Here is a 19,779-nt window from a genome sequence, read left to right on the forward strand (position 1 = left end):
TCAATCCCAAGTCTCGTCTGCGTTTACTAGCGATGCCGTCAATGGCTCAACTGGAAGACCTAAATGAAACCACGGCCCCTCCCCCCTATACTGTAATAGCATCAGGACAACTGCCATAGGTGTCCAGGCTCCCACAGGGTCTCTAAGCCTGACACACTTCCTCCTCCTCCTCAGTGGCTCTCAGCACAGCATTGTGATAACAGCAAAACTGCTCCTTTAAATACACCAGAGAAGAGGATTGAAGAAAAAAGGTGCCTGTAAAAACCTGTTTGGCTACTTGTGTGTGTCGGGGGGGTCGGTGTGTGTGTGTGTGGGGGGGGTCGGTGTGTGTGTGTGTGGGGGGGGGTCGGTGTGTGTGTGTGTCGGGGGGTCGGTGTGTGTGTGTGTCGGGGGGTCGGTGTGTGTGTGTGTCGGGGGGGGTCGGTGTGTGTGTGTGTCGTGGGGGGTCGGTGTGTGTGTGTCGGGGGGGTCGGTGTGTGTGTGTCGGGGGGTCGGGTGTGTGTGTGTGTCGGGGGGTCGGTGTGTGTGTGTGTGGGGGGGTCGGTGTGTGTGTGTGTGGGGGGGTCGGTGTGTGTGTGTGTCGGGGGTCGGTGTGTGTGTGTGTCGGGGGTCGGTGTGTGTGTGTGTCGGGGGGTCGGTGTGTGTGTGTGTCGGGGGGTCGGTGTGTGTGTGTGTCGGGGGGTCGGTGTGTGTGTGTGTCGGGGGGTCGGTGTGTGTGTGTGTCGGGGGGTCGGTGTGTGTGTGTGTGTGGGGGGGGGTCGGTGTGTGTGTGTGTGGGGGGTCGGTGTGTGTGTGTGTCGGGGGGTCGGTGTGTGTGTGTGGGGGGGTCGGTGTGTGTGTGTGTGTGGGGGGGGTCGGTGTGTGTGTGTGTCGGGGGGGTCGGTGTGTGTGTGTGTCGGGGGGGGTCGGTGTGTGTGTGTGTCGGGGGTCGGTGTGTGTGTGTGTGTGTGGGGGGGGGTCGGTGTGTGTGTGTGTCGGGGGTCGGTGTGTGTGTGTGTCGGGGGTCGGTGTGTGTGTGTGTCGGGGGGGGTCGGTGTATGTGTGTGTCGGGGGTCGGTGTGTGTGTGTGTCGGGGGGGTCGGTGTGTGTGTGTGTGTGTGGGGGGGTCGGTGTGTGTGTGTGTCGGGGGTCGGTGTGTGTGTGTGTCGGGGGGTCGGTGTGTGTGTGTGTCAGGGGGTCGGTGTGTGTGTGTGTCGGGGGGTCGGTGTGTGTGTGTGTGTGTGGGGGGTCGGTGTGTGTGTGTGTGTCGGGGGGGGTGTGTGTGTGTGTCGGGGGGGTCGGTGTGTGTGTGTGTCGGGGGGTCGGTGTGTGTGTGTGTGGGGGGGGGTCGGTGTGTGTGTGTGTCGGGGGTCGGTGTGTGTGTGTGTCGGGGGTCGGTGTGTGTGTGTGTGTGGGGGGGGGTGGTGTGTGTGTGTGTCGGGGGGGCGGTGTGTGTGTGTGTCGGGGGTCGGTGTGTGTGTGTGTCGGGGGGTCGGTGTGTGTGTGTGTCGGGGGGGTCGGTGTGTGTGTGTGTCGGGGGGCGGTGTGTGTGTGTGTCGGGGGGTCGGTGTGTGTGTGTGGGGGGGGTCGGTGTGTGTGTGTCGGGGGTCGGTGTGTGTGTGTGTCGGGGGGGTCGGTGTGTGTGTGTGTCGGGGGGTCGGTGTGTGTGTGTGTCGGGGGGCCGGTGTGTGTATGTGTCGGGGGTCGGTGTGTGTGTGTGTCGGGGGTCGGTGTGTGTGTGTGTGTGGGGGGGTCGGTGTGTGTGTGTGTCGGATGGTCGGTGTGTGTGTGTGTCGGGGGTCGGTGTGTGTGTGTGTCGGGGGTCGGTGTGTGTGTGTGTCGGGGTTGGGTCGGTGTGTGTGTGTGTGTCGGGGGGTCGGTGTGTGTGTGTGTCGGGGGGTCGGTGTGTGTGTGTGTCGGGGGGTCGGTGTGTGTGTGTCGGGGGGGGTGTGTGTATGTGTCGGGGGGATGGGTGTGTGTATGTGTCGGGGGGGTGTGTGTATGTGTCGGGGGTCGGTGTGTGTATGTGTCGGGGGGTCGGTGTGTGTATGTGTCGGGGGGATCGGTGTGTGTATGTGTCGGGGGTCGGTGTGTGTATGTGTCGGGGGGATCGGTGTGTGTGTGTGTGTCGGGGCGTCGGTGTGTGTGTGTGTCGGGGCGTCGATGTGTGTATGTGTCGGGGGGTCAGTGTGTGTATGTGTCAGGGGGGTCGGTGTGTGTATGTGTCAGGGGGTCGCTGTGTGTATGTGTCAGGGGGATCGGTGTGTGTGTGTGTCGGGGGGGGGGGGGTCGGTGTGTGTGTGTGTGTCGGGGGGTCGGTGTGTGTGTGTGTCGGGGGGTCGGTGTGTGTGTGTGTGTCGGGGGTCGGTGTGTGTGTGTGTCGGGGGTCGGTGTGTGTGTGTGTGTCGGGGGTCGGTGTGTGTGTGTGTCGGGGGGTCGGTGTGTGTATGTGTCGGGGGTCGGTGTGTGTATGTGTCGGGGGGATCGGTGTGTGTATGTGTCGGGGGGTCGGTGTGTGTATGTGTCGGGGGGTCGGTGTGTGTATGTGTCGGGGGGTCGGTGTGTGTATGTGTCGGGGGGTCGGTGTGTGTATGTGTCGGGGGATCGGTGTGTGTATGTGTCGGGGGGTCGGTGGGTGTATGTGTCGGGGGTCGGTGTGTGTATGTGTCGGGGGGTCGGTGTGTGTGTGTGTGGGGGGGGGGGTCGGTGTGTGTGTGTGTCGGGGGGTCGGTGTGTGTATGTGTCGGGGGGTCGGTGTGTGTGTGTCGGGGGGTCGGTGTGTGTATGTGTCGGGGGGTCAGTGTGTGTATGTGTCGGGGGGTCGGTGTGTGTGTATGTGTCGGGGGGTCGGTGTGTGTGTGTCGGGGGTCGGTGTGTGTGTGTGTGGGGGGTCGGTGTGTGTGTGTGGCGGGGGGTCGGTGTGTGTGTGTCGGGGGGATCGGTGTGTGTGTCGGGGGGTCGGTGTGTGTGTGTGTCGGGGGGTCGGTGTGTGTGTGTCGGGGGGATCGGTGTGTGTGTGTGTCGGGGGGATCGGTGTGTGTGTGTGTCGGGGGTCGGTATGTGTGTGTGGCGGGGGGGTCGGTGTGTGTGTGTCGGGGGGATCGGTGTGTGTGTGTGTCGGGGGGTCGGTGTGTGTGTGTGTCGGGGGGTCGGTGTGTGTATGTGTCGGGGGGCGGTGTGTGTGTGTGTCGGTGTGTGTGTGTGTGGGTGGGGTCGGTGTGTGTGTGTGTCGGGGGGTCGGTGTGTGTGTGTGCGGGGGGGTCGGTGTGTGTGTGTGCCGGGGGTCGGTGTGTGTATGTGTCGGGGGGGGTCGGTGTGTGTATGTGTCGGGGGGTCGGTGTGTATGTGTCGGGGGGGGTCGGTGTGTGTATGTGTCGGGGGATCGGTGTGTGTATGTGTCGGGGGGTCGGTGTGTGTATGTGTCGGGGGGTCGGTGTGTGTATGTGTCGGGGGTCGGTGTGTGTATGTGTCGGGGGATGGGTGTGTGTATGTGTCGGGGGTCGGTGTGTGTATGTGTCGGGGGATCGGTGTGTGTGTGTGTGTCGGGGCGTCGGTGTGTGTGTGTGTCGGGGGCGTCGATGTGTGTATGTGTCGGGGTCAGTGTGTGTATGTGTCAGGGGGTCGGTGTGTGTATGTGTCAGGGGGTCGCTGTGTGTATGTGTCAGGGGGATCGGTGTGTGTGTGTGTCGGGGGGGGTGTGTGTGTGTGTGTCGGGGGGTCGGTGTGTGTGTGTGTCGGGGGGGTCGGTGTGTGTGTGTGTGTCGGGGGGTCGGTGTGTGTGTGTGTCGGGGGGTCGGTGTGTGTGTGTGTCGGGGGGGTCGGTGTGTGTGTGTGTCGGGGGGTCGGTGTGTGTATGTGTCGGGGGGGGTCGGTGTGTGTATGTGTCGGGGGATCGGTGTGTGTATGTGTCGGGGGTCGGTGTGTGTATGTGTCGGGGGGTCGGTGTGTGTATGTGTCGGGGGGTCGGTGTGTGTATGTGTCGGGGGTCGGTGTGTGTATGTGTCGGGGGATCGGTGTGTGTATGTGTCGGGGGGTCGGTGGGTGTATGTGTCGGGGGTCGGTGTGTGTATGTGTCGGGGGTCGGTGTGTGTGTGTGTCGGGGGGTCGGTGTGTGTGTGTGTCGGGGGTCGGTGTGTGTATGTGTCGGGGGTCGGTGTGTGTGTGTCGGGGGGGTCGGTGTGTGTATGTGTCGGGGGGTCGGTGGGTGTATGTGTCGGGGGGTCGGTGTGTGTATGTGTCGGGGGTCGGTGTGTGTGTGTGTCGGGGGGTCGGTGTGTGTGTGTGTGGGGGGGGGGTCGGTGTGTGTGTGTGGCGGGGGGGGTCGGTGTGTGTGTGTCGGGGGGATCGGTGTGTGTGTGTGTCGGGGGGTCGGTGTGTGTGTGTGTCGGGGGGGTCGGTGTGTGTGTGTCGGGGGATCGGTGTGTGTGTGTGTCGGGGGGTCGGTGTGTGTGTGTGTGGGGGGGGGTCGGTGTGTGTGTGTGGCGGGGGTCGGTGTGTGTGTGTCGGGGGGATCGGTGTGTGTGTGTGTCGGGGGGGGTGTGTGTGTGTGTCGGGGGGTCGGTGTGTGTATGTGTCGGGGGCGGTGTGTGTGTGTGTCGGTGTGTGTGTGTGTGGTGGGGTCGGTGTGTGTGTGTGTCGGGGGGTCGGTGTGTGTGTGTGCGGGGGGGTCGGTGTGTGTGTGTGCCGGGGGGTCGGTGTGTGTATGTGTCGGGGGGTCGGTGTGTGTATGTGTCGGGGGTCGGTGTGTGTATGTGTCGGGGGGTCGGTGTGTGTATGTGTCGGGGGTCGGTGTGTGTATGTGTCGGGGGGTCGGTGTGTGTATGTGTCGGGGGGTCGGTGTGTGTATGTGTCGGGGGATCGGTGTGTGTATGTGTCGGGGGGTCGGTGTGTGTATGTGTCGGGGGGTCGGTGTGTGTATGTGTCGGGGGGGTCGGTGTGTGTATGTGTCGGGGGGATGGGTGTGTGTATGTGTCGGGGGGTCGGTGTGTGTATGTGTCGGGGGTCGGTGTGTGTATGTGTCGGGGGTCGGTGTGTGTATGTGTCGGGGGATCGGTGTGTGTATGTGTCGGGGGGTCGGTGTGTGTATGTGTCGGGGGATCGGTGTGTGTGTGTGTGTCGGGGCGTCGGTGTGTGTGTGTGTCGGGGGCGTCGGTGTGTGTATGTGTCGGGGGGGTCAGTGTGTGTATGTGTCAGGGGGTCGGTGTGTGTATGTGTCAGGGGGTCGCTGTGTGTATGTGTCAGGGGGATCGGTGTGTGTGTGTGTCGGGGGGAGGGTCGGTGTGTGTGTGTGTGTCGGGGGTCGGTGTGTGTGTGTGTCGGGGGGTCGGTGTGTGTGTGTGTCGGGGGGTCGGTGTGTGTGTGTGTCGGGGGGTCGGTGTGTGTGTGTGTCGGGGGGTCGGTGTGTGTGTGTGTCGGGGGGGTCGGTGTGTGTATGTGTCGGGGGTCGGTGTGTGTATGTGTCGGGGGGATCGGTGTGTGTATGTGTCGGGGGGTCGGTGTGTGTATGTGTCGGGGGGTCGGTGTGTGTATGTGTCGGGGGTCGGTGTGTGTGTATGTGTCGGGGGGGTCGGTGTGTGTATGTGTCGGGGGGATCGGTGTGTGTATGTGTCGGGGGGTCGGTGGGTGTATGTGTCGGGGGTCGGTGTGTGTATGTGTCGGGGGTCGGTGTGTGTATGTGTCGGGGGTCGGTGTGTGTATGTGTCGGGGGGATCGGTGTGTGTATGTGTCGGGGGGTCGGTGTGTGTATGTGTCGGAGGGGTCGGTGTGTGTATGTGTCGGGGGGTCGGTGTGTGTATGTGTCGGGGGGATCGGTGTGTGTATGTGTCGGGGGTCGGTGTGTGTATGTGTCGGGGGATCGGTGTGTGTGTGTGTGTCGGGGGCGTCGGTGTGTGTGTGTGTCGGGGCGTCGGTGTGTGTATGTGTCGGGGGGTCAGTGTGTGTATGTGTCAGGGGGTCGGTGTGTGTATGTGTCAGGGGGTTGCTGTGTGTATGTGTCAGGGGGGTCGGTGTGTGTGTGTGTCGGGGGGGGGTCGGTGTGTGTGTGTGTCGGGGGGTCGGTGTGTGTGTGTGTCGGGGGGTCGGTGTGTGTGTGTGTCGGGGGGTCGGTGTGTGTGTGTGTCGGGGGGTCGGTGTGTGTGTGTGTCGGGGGGGGTCGGTGTGTGTGTGTGTCGGGGGGTTGGCTTGTGTATGTGTCGGGGGTCGGTGTGTGTATGTGTCGGGGGGTCGGTGTGTGTGTGGGGGGGTCGGTGTGTGTGTGTGGGGGGGGGTCGGTGTGTGTATGTGTCGGGGGGTCGGTGTGTGTGTGTGGGGGGGGTCGGTGTGTGTATGTGTCGGGGGGTTGGTGTGTGCATGTGTCGGGGGGGGTCGGTGTGTGTATGTGTCGGGGGTCGGTGTGTGTGTGTGTCGGGGGGTCGGTGTGTGTGTGTGTCGGGGGGTCGGTGTGTGTGTGTGTCGGGGGGTCGGTGTGTGTGTGTGTCGGGGGGGGGGTCGGTGTGTGTGTGTGTCGGGGGGTTGGTGTGTGTATGTGTCGGGGGTCGGTGTGTGTGTGTGGGGGGGGGGTCGGTGTGTGTGTGTGGGGGGGTCGGTGTGTGTATGTGTCGGGGGGTTGGTGTGTGTGTGTGGGGGGGTCGGTGTGTGTATGTGTCGGGGGGGGTTGGTTGTGTGTATGTGTCGGGGGGGTTGGTGTGTGTATGTGTCGGGGGGGGTTGGTGTGTGTATGTGTCGGGGGGGTTGGTGTGTGTGTGGGGGGGGGGGGTCGGTGTGTGTGTTAGTGTGTCTCCCCTGAACTCATCCTTCACACCCACAGCCAGCAGCCAGCTCTCCAGATAGGAGAGAGGCGCTGGGCAGCTGATCATTGCCTGTTCATCAGTCTCTGTCTAGGGGCTGTATAGACTCACCTCACACACACACACGCGAGCACGCACACACCGAGAGAGACATAGACATATACATACTTGATAGCCTATCCCCTGGTCACCATAGGAAGATAGTGTAGTGCTGATGGTAGTCAATATCACTGCAGAATGTCCATATACTGTGACTATTACACACAGCAATCATGTTGTTGTTTCACGACATACAACAAACTGTGAGTTTGAAGGTCAAACACTCTGGGTGAGCCTGTAATGACACCCTATTCCCTAGGGGAAAATCTGCCATTCTGCCCTTGAGCAAGGCAGTTAACCCCTAACAAAAGCTGCCACCGGGTGCTGATGACATCCATTCAGGGGGTTGGGTTAAATGCAGAAGACACACTTCAGTTGAATTCAATCAGTTGTTCAACTGACTCGGTACCCCCTTCCCTAGTGCACTATAAACAGAATAGGATGCCATAACCCTGGTTAAAAGTAGTAGTAGTGGATAGGATGCCATAACCCTGGTTAAAAGTAGTAGTAGTGAATAGGATGCCATAACCCTGGTTAAAAGTAGTAGTAGTGGATAGGATGCCATAACCCTGGTTAAAAGTAGTAGTAGTGGATAGGATGCCATAACCCTGGTTAAAAGTAGTAGTATTGAATAGGATGCCATAACCCTGGTTAAAAGTAGTAGTAGTGAATAGGATGCCATAACCCTGGTTAAAAGTAGTAGTAGTGAATAGGATGCCATAACCCTGGTTAAAAGTAGTAGTAGTGAATAGGATGCCATAACCCTGGTTAAAAGTAGTAGTAGTGGATAGGACGCCATAACCCTGGTTAAAAGTAGTAGTAGTGAATAGGATGACATAACCCTGGTTAAAAGTAGTAGTAGTGGATAGGATGCCATAACCCTGGTTAAAAGTAGTAGTAGGGAATATGATGCCATAACCCTGGTTAAAAGTAGTAGTAGTGAATAGGATGCCATAACCCTGGTTAAAAGTAGTAGTAGTGGATAGGATGCCATAACCCTGGTTAAAAGTAGTAGTAGGGAATATGATGCCATAACCCTGGTTAAAAGTAGTAGTAGTGAATAGGATGCCATAACCCTGGTTAAAAGTAGTAGTAGTGGATAGGATGCCATAACCCTGGTTAAAAGTAGTAGTAGGGAATATGATGCCATAACCCTGGTTAAAAGTAGTAGTAGTGAATAGGATGCCATAACCCTGGTTAAAAGTAGTAGTAGTGGATAGGATGCCATAACCCTGGTTAAAAGTAGTAGTAGTGGATAGGATGCCATAACCCTGGTTAAAAGTAGTAGTATTGAATAGGATGCCATAACCCTGGTTAAAAGTAGTAGTAGTGAATAGGATGCCATAACCCTGGTTAAAAGTAGTAGTAGTGAATAGGATGCCATAACCCTGGTTAAAAGTAGTAGTAGTGAATAGGATGCCATAACCCTGGTTAAAAGTAGTAGTAGTGGATAGGACGCCATAACCCTGGTTAAAAGTAGTAGTAGTGAATAGGATGACATAACCCTGGTTAAAAGTAGTAGTAGTGAATAGGATGCCATAACCCTGGTTAAAAGTAGTAGTAGTGAATAGGATGCCATAACCCTGGTTAAAAGTAGTAGTAGTGGATAGGACGCCATAACCCTGGTTAAAAGTAGTAGTAGTGAATAGGATGACATAACCCTGGTTAAAAGTAGTAGTAGTGGATAGGATGCCATAACCCTGGTTAAAAGTAGTAGTAGGGAATATGATGCCATAACCCTGGTTAAAAGTAGTAGTAGTGGATAGGATGCCATAACCCTGGTTAAAAGTAGTAGTAGGGAATATGATGCCATAACCCTGGTTAAAAGTAGTAGTAGTGAATAGGATGCCATAACCCTGGTTAAAAGTAGTAGTAGTGAATAGGATGCCATAACCCTGGTTAAAAGTAGTAGTAGTGAATAGGATGCCATAACCCTGGTTAAAAGTAGTAGTAGTGGATAGGACGCCATAACCCTGGTTAAAAGTAGTAGTAGTGAATAGGATGACATAACCCTGGTTAAAAGTAGTAGTAGTGGATAGGATGCCATAACCCTGGTTAAAAGTAGTAGTAGGGAATATGATGCCATAACCCTGGTTAAAAGTAGTAGTAGTGAATAGGATGCCATAACCCTGGTTAAAAGTAGTAGTAGTGAATAGGATGCCATAACCCTGGTTAAAAGTAGTAGTAGTGAATAGGATGCCATAACCCTGGTTAAAAGTAGTAGTAGTGGATAGGACGCCATAACCCTGGTTAAAAGTAGTAGTAGTGAATAGGATGCCATTTTGAATGCAGACTCTCATCAAACGATACACAGGGAACATGGTGCCTTTTGGGACTAAACCTAGGTGTTGAGAGTTGAAGGGTGAGAAGGGGGAAGTGGTGGGTGAGAAGGGGTGAGAAGGGGGAAGTGGTGGGTGAGAAGGGGGAAGTGGTGAGCCCTATCTCACTGAGAGGTGTCAGGGGGGAAAGACTGATGCTATCTGGAGAGATGGTGGGATGGTGAGACCCAGGTCAACACCTTTGACACACTGCGGGATCATTGGATGGGAAATACACACACACACACACACACACACACTGGAACCCCCAGTGGAGCTGGACTGTACTGTTAAAGTGCTATTTGATGTTATTTCAGAGCAGAGAACACTGTCTTCTTGTAGTGTTTCTCAGGACACAAACACAAACTTTAGAAAAAAAGCACGCTTAAAAACCTCTCATAAAAGTCTAGATAGTACCTAGTGTTAGTAACAGTTGAGAGTGAGTATCTAAAAAGCTAGATCTAGGCAGTTTGGAGGTCAGTCTGTGATATTGGCAGACCAAACAGAATCCTGTGGGTGATGGTGAAGCATAGAAAAGGATCAGGTCCTCATATCTTTGCAATAAACACTACACAGCCATGCAATCTCCATAGACAAACATTGGCAGTAGAATGACCATACTGAAGAGCTCAGTGACTTTTAACGTGGCACCATCATAGGATGTCACCTTTCCAACAAGTCGGTTCGTCAAATTCCTGCTCCGCTAGAGCTGCACGGTCAAATGTAAGTGCTGTTATTGTGATGTGGAAACGTCTAGGAGCAACAATGGCTCAGCTGCAAAGTGGTAGGCCACACAAGCTCACAGAGCAGGACCGCTGAGTGCTGAAGTGCGTAAAAAATAGTCTGTCCTTGTTTGCAAACCTCACTACCAAGTTCCAAACTGTTTCTGGAAGCAACGTCAGCCCAATAACTGTTCGTCGGGAGCTTCATGAAATGGCTTTACATGGCCGAGCAGCCGCACACAAGCCTAAGATCGCCATGCACAATGCCAAGTGTCAACTGTAGAGGTGCAAAGCTCACTGCCATTGGACTCTGGAGCATTCTCTGGAGTCATGAATCGCACTTCACCAGGTGCCATTTTTTATTTGATTTTATTTACTTATCCTTTATTTAACTAGGCAAGTCAGTTAAGAACAAATTCTTATTTAAAATGACGGCCTAGGAACAGTGGGTTAACTGCCTTGTTCAAGGGCAGAACGACAGATTTTTACCTTGTCAGCTCTGGGATTTGATCTACCAACCTTTCGTCACTGGCCCAACGCTCTAATCACTAGGCTACCCGCGGCCCCAAATCCAACGGATTAATATGGGTTTGGCGGATACCAGGAGAATGCTACCTGCCCAAATGCATAGTGCCAACTGTAAAGTTTGGTGGAGGAGGAATAATGGTCTGGGGCTGTTTTCATGGTTCGGGCTTGGCCCCTTAGCTTCAGTGAAGGGTAATCTAAACGTACAGCATACAATGACATTCTAGACTATTCTGTGCTTCCAACTTTGTGGCAAGAGTTTGGGGAAGGCCCTTTCCTGTTTCAGCATGACAATGCCCCTGCGCACAAAGCGAGGTCCATACAGAAATGGTTTGTTGAGATCGGGGTGAAAAAAATTGACTGACCTGCACAGAGTCCTGACCTCAACTCCATCGAACACCTTTGGGATGAATTGGAACGACAACTGCGAGCCAGGAGGCCTAATCTCCCAACATCAGTGCCCGACCTCACTAATGCTCTTGTGGCTGAACGGAAGCAAGTTCCCGCAGAAATGTTCCAACATCTAGTGGAAAGCCTTCCCAGAATAGTGGAGGCTGTTACAGCAGCAAAGGGGGGATCAACTTCATATTAATGCCCATGATTTTGAGATGTTCAACGAGCAGGTGTCCACATAAATTTGGACATGTAGTGCATTTCCTTCAAGCTGTTCGAAATGTAAACGTTTCTGACTTTGTCTGTTCATAGGAGAAAAGTATGAAAAATGAAAATATTTAATTCCCTTGCTAAAAGAAATGTGGAAATGATTTGGAGGAAGGAGAGAAGTTTCTAGGGAGGTTTTAGATACAGTATTTCTGGTGACAGATGACAGTTGAGTTGAAAGAAACTCTGTCCTCCTCTCCTTCCCTTGCTGCACCCCAGACCATCAAAGATTGACACAAGATTGACACAACTGTCAGAGAATTATTTTGAGGCAAGGCAACGAGGGTTTGAATCAGTAGAAGAAGCCTTACTTTTCCTCAGGGACGGACTAGCCATTTTGGGCAAACGCCAGATGGGCTAGTCCATTCTTTGCCAAGTGGGCCTGTCTAACTTGGGTTTTTCACAGAAAATTATCATTATCTAGCAAAAAATGGGGACCGTAATGGAAACAATTGGCCAGTGTGGGGGCCTCGAGGGACAAAAATGGGGCAGTGTGTTGTGTTAGAAATGTGAGGGCCGATTACTGGTCGTAGTCCACCCCTGCTTTTCCTCCTTCCCTCTCCCCTTACCTTGTTCAACCCAGACTCAGACATGGCTCAGTGGCACCCCTAAAAAGAAAATGGGAGAAGACCTTAAAATTGTCTGAAAATGACTTAGACAAGTAGAACAGGCTTTACAAAGTGACCGCTCTTCAAACTTCATCTGCATGCCCCCGACCTACTGAACCAAAGAGAGATTCAGGAAAAACATTTGGAAATGATTTGGGCAAGGAGAGTGAGGTTTCAGGGGGTTTAGATTTTGGGGACAAAAAAAGGACGAAAAGAAGATAATTAGAAATGATCTAATGACAGATCCCACTCCACCTTCCATCTCCCCTTCCCATCCTCACCCTCCTACCCACATGTAGGTGTATAGATAGACATGAGTGGCGCCCCCTATGGGAGAGAAGGACCACCCCTACCCGACACTCACCGTCCTCGGTGGGCACGTAGACGTTGAGGTAGAGGCAGTCCTCGCTCTGGTTCTGGATGTAGCTGGCCGCCACATCCAGGTTGTCCGTGAACCACACTGGCAGCATGATCTCCGGCAGCACGCCATGCACGTTCTGCGGGCATACCGGGGCGAATGCTGTGGCGTTGCGGATCTCCTGCCAAGAGCCCGGAGCCTCAGGTGGCTGAAAGCGGCGGTCGCCGATGGGCGCGGTGGCGTAGGGCACGCCCAGGTACTGCTCCACTGGCCCCAAGATCTCGTTGTTCAGGTCCTTTTTGAGCCCGCGCAGCTTGCCGTAGTTGGTGGTCACCGTGGGCAGCTTGTTGGCAGGGTCTATCTTCTGGCAGGAGGTCAGAGAGAGGCGGAGAGCCAGGCCCAACAGCCAGACTAGACAGGTGTCGGCCATGTTGCAGCGGGGGCGGGGACTAACGCTGAGACCCCGCCCATTTGGCTTACACAGGGATAGAGGGAAAAGATACATGACTGATAGCTATAGACTCCACCTCCAACTCAACGATAATCGTCCGTCTATGTTAGGGTTCCAAAGAGGACTCAATGTTCATGAAGATATAGAATATTGGAGAGAAAGGGAATAGAAAGAGAATACGAGAGAAGGGGTAGTTGAGAGTGTTAATGAAAGAAAAAGTGGACCCTCAGAAAGGGTGGAGGTCTGGAGCGAGGGAAGGAGTACAGGAGGATGGGTGGATGAGGAGTGGAGTGGCGCGGGTGGTGCGGTGTAATACAGGGGGGCGGGAGAGGTTGGGGGTTAGGGGGAGACCGGGCGGTCTTTAGAAGGTGTGGTTGTGGTCAGTGTTGGTGTTCTACGGTCGCTGTCGAGAACGGTTCCACGGTCAGAACTCTGTTACGTTCCATCCTCCTGTACGGTCCTCATCACGGTCGATGTCTGCCGTCACAGTTCCTGGTCAACTGTCGCCGTCACAAACGGACCCTGCAGAAGAGAGGGGGAGAGAAGGTGGGAGAGAGGGAAAGGGAGAAAATAACAGATTAAGGATTACTCTTGATATCACAGATGGCCTACCAATCAGCACAGCCCATCATTCATGTCTGTATTGCTATCTGTGAATTTCTAGCAAGTGACCTGTAAGTCATTTAGTGTACTGGGAATGAAAATCTATATCAATATCTTCTCGGACTTATTTCACACACAAAAACAACCCCTACACATTGTGCCAGGTCCAATGCATCTATGTAGGGATTCATCATCATCAGCGTTGAAAAAGATAACTCACTAAAGTATAGACATAATCAGATCGCTCATCCAAGCCCTCTATGATCATCGCTGATCCATCCTTAGTCCTAATTATGGGCTGTAATCACCATGGAGACGCTATTGATGCCCCAAAAGTTATAGATATTAATTTCCTATTGGGCAGCTGTGGCAAAGCTGACAAACACTCACACACACGCACGCGCACACAATCAGAAGGATGCCCACTTGGACACTCACACACACAGGGGCCCAAACACAGACATACACACGTGCACGTGCACACACACACACACACACACACGATACTGGATTAGACCGGTCTTTCACTGACCATAAGGGTCAATGGTCATCAGTGGCTGTTTATAAGCAGCTTAGAGAAGCTTCCGGATGCTTTGGATCCCAGCTGTGGCATGCAAACACAAACGCACACACACATCAATAAGTATATACACACATGGGAATGCACCAATCTGCACACACATACTGAGTGAGAGAGAGAAAGAGAGAGAGAGAGAGGCAGAGAGAGAGAGGCAGAGAGAGAGAGAGAGGGAGAGAGAGAGGCAGAGAGAGAGAGAGGCAGAGAGAGAGAGAGGCAGAGAGAGGCAGAGAGAGAGAGAGAGGCAGAGAGAGAGAGAGAGGCAGAAAGAGAGCGAGGCAGAGAGAGAGAGAGGCAGAGAGAGAGAGCGAGGCAGAGAGAGGCAGAGAGAGAGAGGCAGAGAGAGAGAGAGAGAGGCAGAGAGAGGGAGAGGCAGAGAGAGAGAGGCAGAGAGAGAGGCAGAGAGAGAGAGAGAGAGAGACAGAGAGAGAGAGAGGCAGAGAGAGAGAGAAAGAGAGAGAGAGAGAAAGAGAGAGAGGGAGAGAGAGGCAGAGAGAGAGAGGCAGAGATAGAGAGGCAGAGAGAGAGAGAGCCAGAGAGAGAGAGGCAGAGAAAGAGAGGCAGATAGAGAGAGGCAGGGAGAGAGAGAGAGAGAGAGAGGCAGAGAGAGAGGCAGAGAGAGAGAGGCAGAGAGAGAGAGAGGGAGAGAAAGAGACTTTCCAAAATGGAGCTGTATGGATAAACCATTTCTCCAATCTTTTTGGCACTATAACAAAGAACAAACAACAAAAACATATAAATGATCAAATACAAATCTTAGAATCATCTATTAAAGACTACCAGAAACCACTGGATTCTACAATTAAATTCTACAACCACCTAAAAGGTAGCGATTCCCAAACCTTCCACAACAAAGCCATCACCTACAGAGAGATGAACACATTGGAAAGATTGAACAAAAAAACTGCAAACTAGAATGATATTTGGCCCTAAACAGAGAGTACACATTGGCAGAATACCTGACCACTGTGTCTGACCCAAACTTAAGGAAAGCTTTAATTATGTACAGACTCAGTGAGCATAGCCTTGCTATTGAGAAAGGCCGCCGTAGGCAGACATGGCTCACAAGAGAAGACAGGCTATGTGCACACTGCCCACAAAATGAAGTGGAAACTGAGCTGGACTTCATAACCTCCTGCCAAATGTATGACCATAGAGACAAATATTTCCCTCAGATTACACAGACCCACAAAGAACATGTAAACAAATCAAATTTATTTAAAGTCCCATATCTATTGGGCGAAATACTACAGTGTGCCATCACAGCAGCAACCAGTGAAGAACAAACACCATTGTAAATTCAACCCATATTTATGTTAATTTATTTTCCCTTTTTCACTTTAACTATTTGCACATCATTACAACACTGTATATAGACATAATATGACATTTGAAACATTCTTTTGGAACTTACTTTGGAACCTTGTCACAATACAACTGATTAGCTCAAAAGCATTAAGAAGGAACAAAATACATAAATACACTTTTAACAAGGCACACCTGTTAATTGAAATGCCTTCCAGGTGACTACCTCATGTAGCTGGTTGAGAGAATGCCAAGCGTGTGCAAAGCTGACATCAAGGCAAAGGGTGGCTACTTTGAAGAATCTCAAATCTCAAATATATTTGGATTTGTTTCACATTTTTTTGATAACTTGATGATTCCAAATGTGTTATTTCATAGCTTTCATGTCTTCACTATTATTCTACAATGTAGAAAATAGTAACAAATAAAGAAAAATCCTTGAATGCGTAGCTGTGTCCAAACCTTTGACCGGTACTGTGTTTCCCATGCCAATAAAGTCCCTTGAATTGAGAGAGAGATTTGCCTGTTATATTCCAGTAGCATTGCTTCTCTCTCTCTCTCCGCCCCATCATTAATGTTACTGTCAAGCTGTACTCCTAGTCTGCGTACCAAATCGCACCCCATTCCCTATATAGTGCACTACTTTTGAACAGGGCCCATAGGGTTCTGGTCAGAATTACTGCACTATGCAGGGATTAGGATGGCATTTGGAACACAGCCTTAGTCCCTCCAGTTTGTCCCTTGTTATTGGGTTATCACCATCCCATAATTGTTCCATTTAATGTCCTCATTAACTGTATTATTGCTTCAGCTGTCTGGGTTTGCTTTTTGCCAATAAAGCTATTTGTATTTGGAATTGAGGGAGAGGAGATCATTTGGAAGCAGAGTTCTGATGGGGGCCATGAATTTAAACACAGATAGGTCGAAGCAAATAATAAGGAGATTCGGTTTTGTGAAAAAAAATACAGTTTTTTTGGTTCAAGGAAATTATACTGTATTTTAGCTCAGTTCATGCAGTTTGGAGTAGAAAAGCATTGCGGATATGATGTGCCTTGTAAAGCTAGCGTGACTGTGGGGTGTGTAATTGGAATACAATGAAAATGTTCACCGTGTCCCGACTGTTATATTCCTTGTCCCCACTTTATTGTACATTCCATCCTGTTATGTTTCTGTCTCTTTCTATTGCTCCCTTGTGTCCTCCCTCTCTCTCTCTTTTCTCCCTCTATTCTTCTTTCTGCGTTTCTATTATTTTCTCTCCCCGTCTTTATCCAAATCTTTTAGCCCCTAGAGTGTGCAGTCATGCGTGCTTTTGAGTGTGCCTTCATTCTTATACTGTATGCGTGTGTGTATACACATTTTCCAGTGTATGTGTGTGTGCATCAGTATGTGTGTGCCTGTTTGCATCTGTGTGTGTGTTTAAACATTCCTGTGTGTGTGTGTGTGTGTGTGGGGGGGTCTATAGTCTCTGTGTGGTTTCTCTTCTCCTAATGAAACCTCAGAGAGAGGAGAGGAGACACCAGAGAAACCCTACCCACGCACCCAATATCCCAATAACACACCATGCCACAACACATTCAACTTTCATGCTCAAAAACACATAAAAGAGGCCAAGAGAGGAAGTCTCATCTTAAATCAGGAAGGTAATATAGCAAAGAGAGGATACATCCATTGAGTGTTGATATGGAACGGATCTCAAGGCAGATCGTAACTACTTAAGGACTTTGTAACCCTGCTAAACTGATCAGTGTAATAATGGTCAAGGTGACCTCCAGGGTGGAGGACACATCTGGCCCAGATCAACACTCCGTCCTGGGGCTTGGTTAGAGGACGATCCAGGGTGGACATCGGGGTACTGGCAGATGTTAGGCTGCCTGAGGGACAGCCAGGTGTCAGGGCCCATCTGAGAGGCTTCTAATTGGATAATTGTTTCAATTACGGAGCCTAATTGGCCAAGCTAGCATTGCCGGGGGGGGGGGTTGCCGAGGAGCAGCAGGGGGGGGAAGAGCCAGGGACGGCAATATTCCAACATCAGAGATGTCACACCAGCGGGCCACTGTTTTGTTAGGTAGTTCCCACTTGAATACACTCGCACACACACACACTCATACATGATTCATATGAGGGAACACAACATCAGAATAGTATTTTCTCCTGTCCTACGGGGAACATGGGGAGCACTACACTGACATGGTGTTGGCAAGCCGCCAGTGTGAAAATAATAGCATTTCTTTCTATCACTCTGACACTGTGTTTCATCCCTTCATCCCTCCGTCCATCTCATCACGACTTCCAAAGGCTCAGACTTTCCAGTTCGGAATCAGCTGAGCTCGTTTTAATTACAAAAACAATATGACAAAATCCCAATTGACAGTGTGGAGACGATGTAGCTACCTGACACTGTGTATGTGTTCGGTCTAAGTGTTGGGGAGGTCAATCTGAAGCCTTGACACAGTGACGGTGGAAGACAGTGATTGAGGGAGCAGATTGCCCCTTTAGTCTCTGTGGGTGGCAAGGGAAGAGAGAGCAGAGTGAGTGACCCAGTCTGACCCCCCCTGTGACAGGACGACGGCTCGGCATTCTTTGAGGCGGGGCGGCTGGTCGGTCACCATGGTGACAGCAGGCAGACAGCTCAAGACAGAGGTTGGCCATGCCAACGGGCAGGTCAGCAGCAGTTCATACCACTGTCACTAGAACTGTCTCCCTTCTTTATTTCTTTATCTTCTTTTATGGTATCGTCCCCCCATCACCGCTCCTCTATCTCTCTGTCTGTCCGCCAGGGAGGAAGAGAGGGATGAGTTGACCGAGAGTTGGTATCGTCCCCCCATCACCGCTCCTCTATCTCTCTGTCTGTCCGCCAGGGAGGAAGAGAGGGATGAGTTGACCGAGAGTTGGTATCGTCCCCCCATCACCGCTCCTCTATCTCTCTGTCTGTCTCTCTCACTCTTTAGATACATGTTTTCTCTGCTGCTTACACACAGCAATGTCAATAGTGCTTTGATGGCTACTACCTAACTACTCACCAGCCAGTTACTATCTAGTATCGCTATTATCTGACCTTGCAGTGTGTGTGTGTGTGTGTGTGTGTGTGTAAATGTAATGTTAATTCACTGGTGATTCTCCCCAAATCCCCATTCACTGAACTGGTAAAAGACTCTCAGCAAGAATCGTCTGATAGGATGCCAATTCTACTAGAGTTAGAAAGGACAGGAAAGAGGGAGAGGGTGAGAGAATGAGTGGCAGAAAGGGAGAAAGAGAGAGAGAGAGAGAGAGAGTGCGAGCGCGAGAGAGAGAGAGAACAGAAGTGATTCATGAGAGGAGAATGAGGGTTGGTGGGAGAATTGTAGACAGCTACACACACACACTTCAACACTTCACTTCAGGGAGGGTGACTCAGAGGTTTCGGACCAACAGAGCACAAAATTGGAAACAATACGACGGCAAGAGTTAAAAGAAAATATTTACAGGGTTTGAGCTTGTGTGAGAGCATGGTTTCTGCCGACGGTCAGTGGCTCTGGGTCGAGCTCGAAGGAGCATGGAGGGGACTGGAAACTCATTAGCCAGCTACTGGTTAGATGAATCACTGTCTGACAGACAGAGAGGGGCTATGTTCCAAATGGCACCCTATTCCCTCGTGCACTACTTTTGACCAGAACCTTATGGGGAAAAAGACTGAGAGACAAGAGACAAGGGCCACATCACTCTGCTTGTTATGTCTTATCTGTCTACACATACACGCCCATACAGCTGATAAAGACAGACAGACAGACAGACAGACGCACATACACTAGATATATCTGATACAACAGATATAACACAGAGGTCCACAGGAAGATAACAGGTACAATAGATGTGGGAAGTTTACATACACTTAGGTTGGAGTCATTAAAACTCTCCACAAATGTCTTGTTAACAAACTATAGTTTTGGGAAGTCAGTTAGGACATCTACTTTGTGCATGACACAAGTAATGTTTCCAACAATTGTTTACAGACAGATTATTTCACTTACAATTCACTGTATCACAATTCCATTGGTTCAGAAGTACACTAAGTTGATTGTGTCTTTAAACAGTTTGGAAAATTCCAGAAAATGATGTCATGGCTTTAGAAGCTTCTGATAGGCTAATTGACATAATTTGAGTCAATTGGAGGTGTACCTGTGGATGTATTTCAAGGCCTACCTTCAAACTCAGTGCCTCTTTGCTTGACATCATGGGAAAATCAAAAGAAATCAGCTAAGACCTCAGAAAAAAAATGGTAGACCTCCACAAGTCTGGTTCATCCTTTGGAGCAATTTCCAAATGCCTGAAGTTACCACGTTCATCTGTACAAACACTAGTACGAAAGTATAAACACCATGGGACCACACAGCTATCATACCACTCAGGAAGGAGAAGCGTTCTGCCCCTAGAGACAAACGTACTTTGGTGCGAAAAGTGCAAATCAATCCCAGAACAACAACAACGGACCTTGTGAAGATGCTGGAGGAAACCGGTTCAAACGTATCTATATCCACAGTAAAACGAGTCCTGTATCAACATAATCAGAAAGGCCGCTCAACAAGGATGAAGCCACTGCTCCAAAACCACCATAAAAAAAGACAGACTACGGTCTGCAACTGCACATGGGGACAAAGATGATACTTTTTGGAGAAATGTCCTCTGGTCTGATGAAACAAAAATAGAACTGTTTAGCCATAATGACCACTGTTATGTTTGAAGGAAAAAGGGGGAGGCTTGCAAGCCGAAGAACACTGTCCCAATCGTGAAGCACAGGGGGTGGCAGCATCAT

At 51.5% G+C, this 19,779-nt stretch overlaps 1 protein-coding gene across 3 annotated transcripts in view; it reads right to left on the minus strand.

Annotated features, from left to right (window-relative positions):
* The window catches only part of LOC135510524 (neuroligin-2-like), a 329,641-nt gene that overhangs the window by 211,203 nt on the left and 98,659 nt on the right, over positions 1–19,779 (minus strand). For all 3 annotated transcript variants that reach the window (XM_064931530.1, XM_064931531.1, XM_064931528.1), the window contains one exon: positions 12,061–13,027. In XM_064931530.1, coding sequence (XP_064787602.1) covers positions 12,061–12,559 — 499 coding nt within the window. In that variant the 5' untranslated portion in view covers positions 12,560–13,027. The remainder of the gene's footprint in view (positions 1–12,060; positions 13,028–19,779) is intronic.

This window comes from Oncorhynchus masou, chromosome 23 (assembly GCF_036934945.1).
Source record: "Oncorhynchus masou masou isolate Uvic2021 chromosome 23, UVic_Omas_1.1, whole genome shotgun sequence".
In the NCBI taxonomy this organism is placed as follows: Eukaryota; Metazoa; Chordata; class Actinopteri; order Salmoniformes; family Salmonidae; genus Oncorhynchus; species Oncorhynchus masou.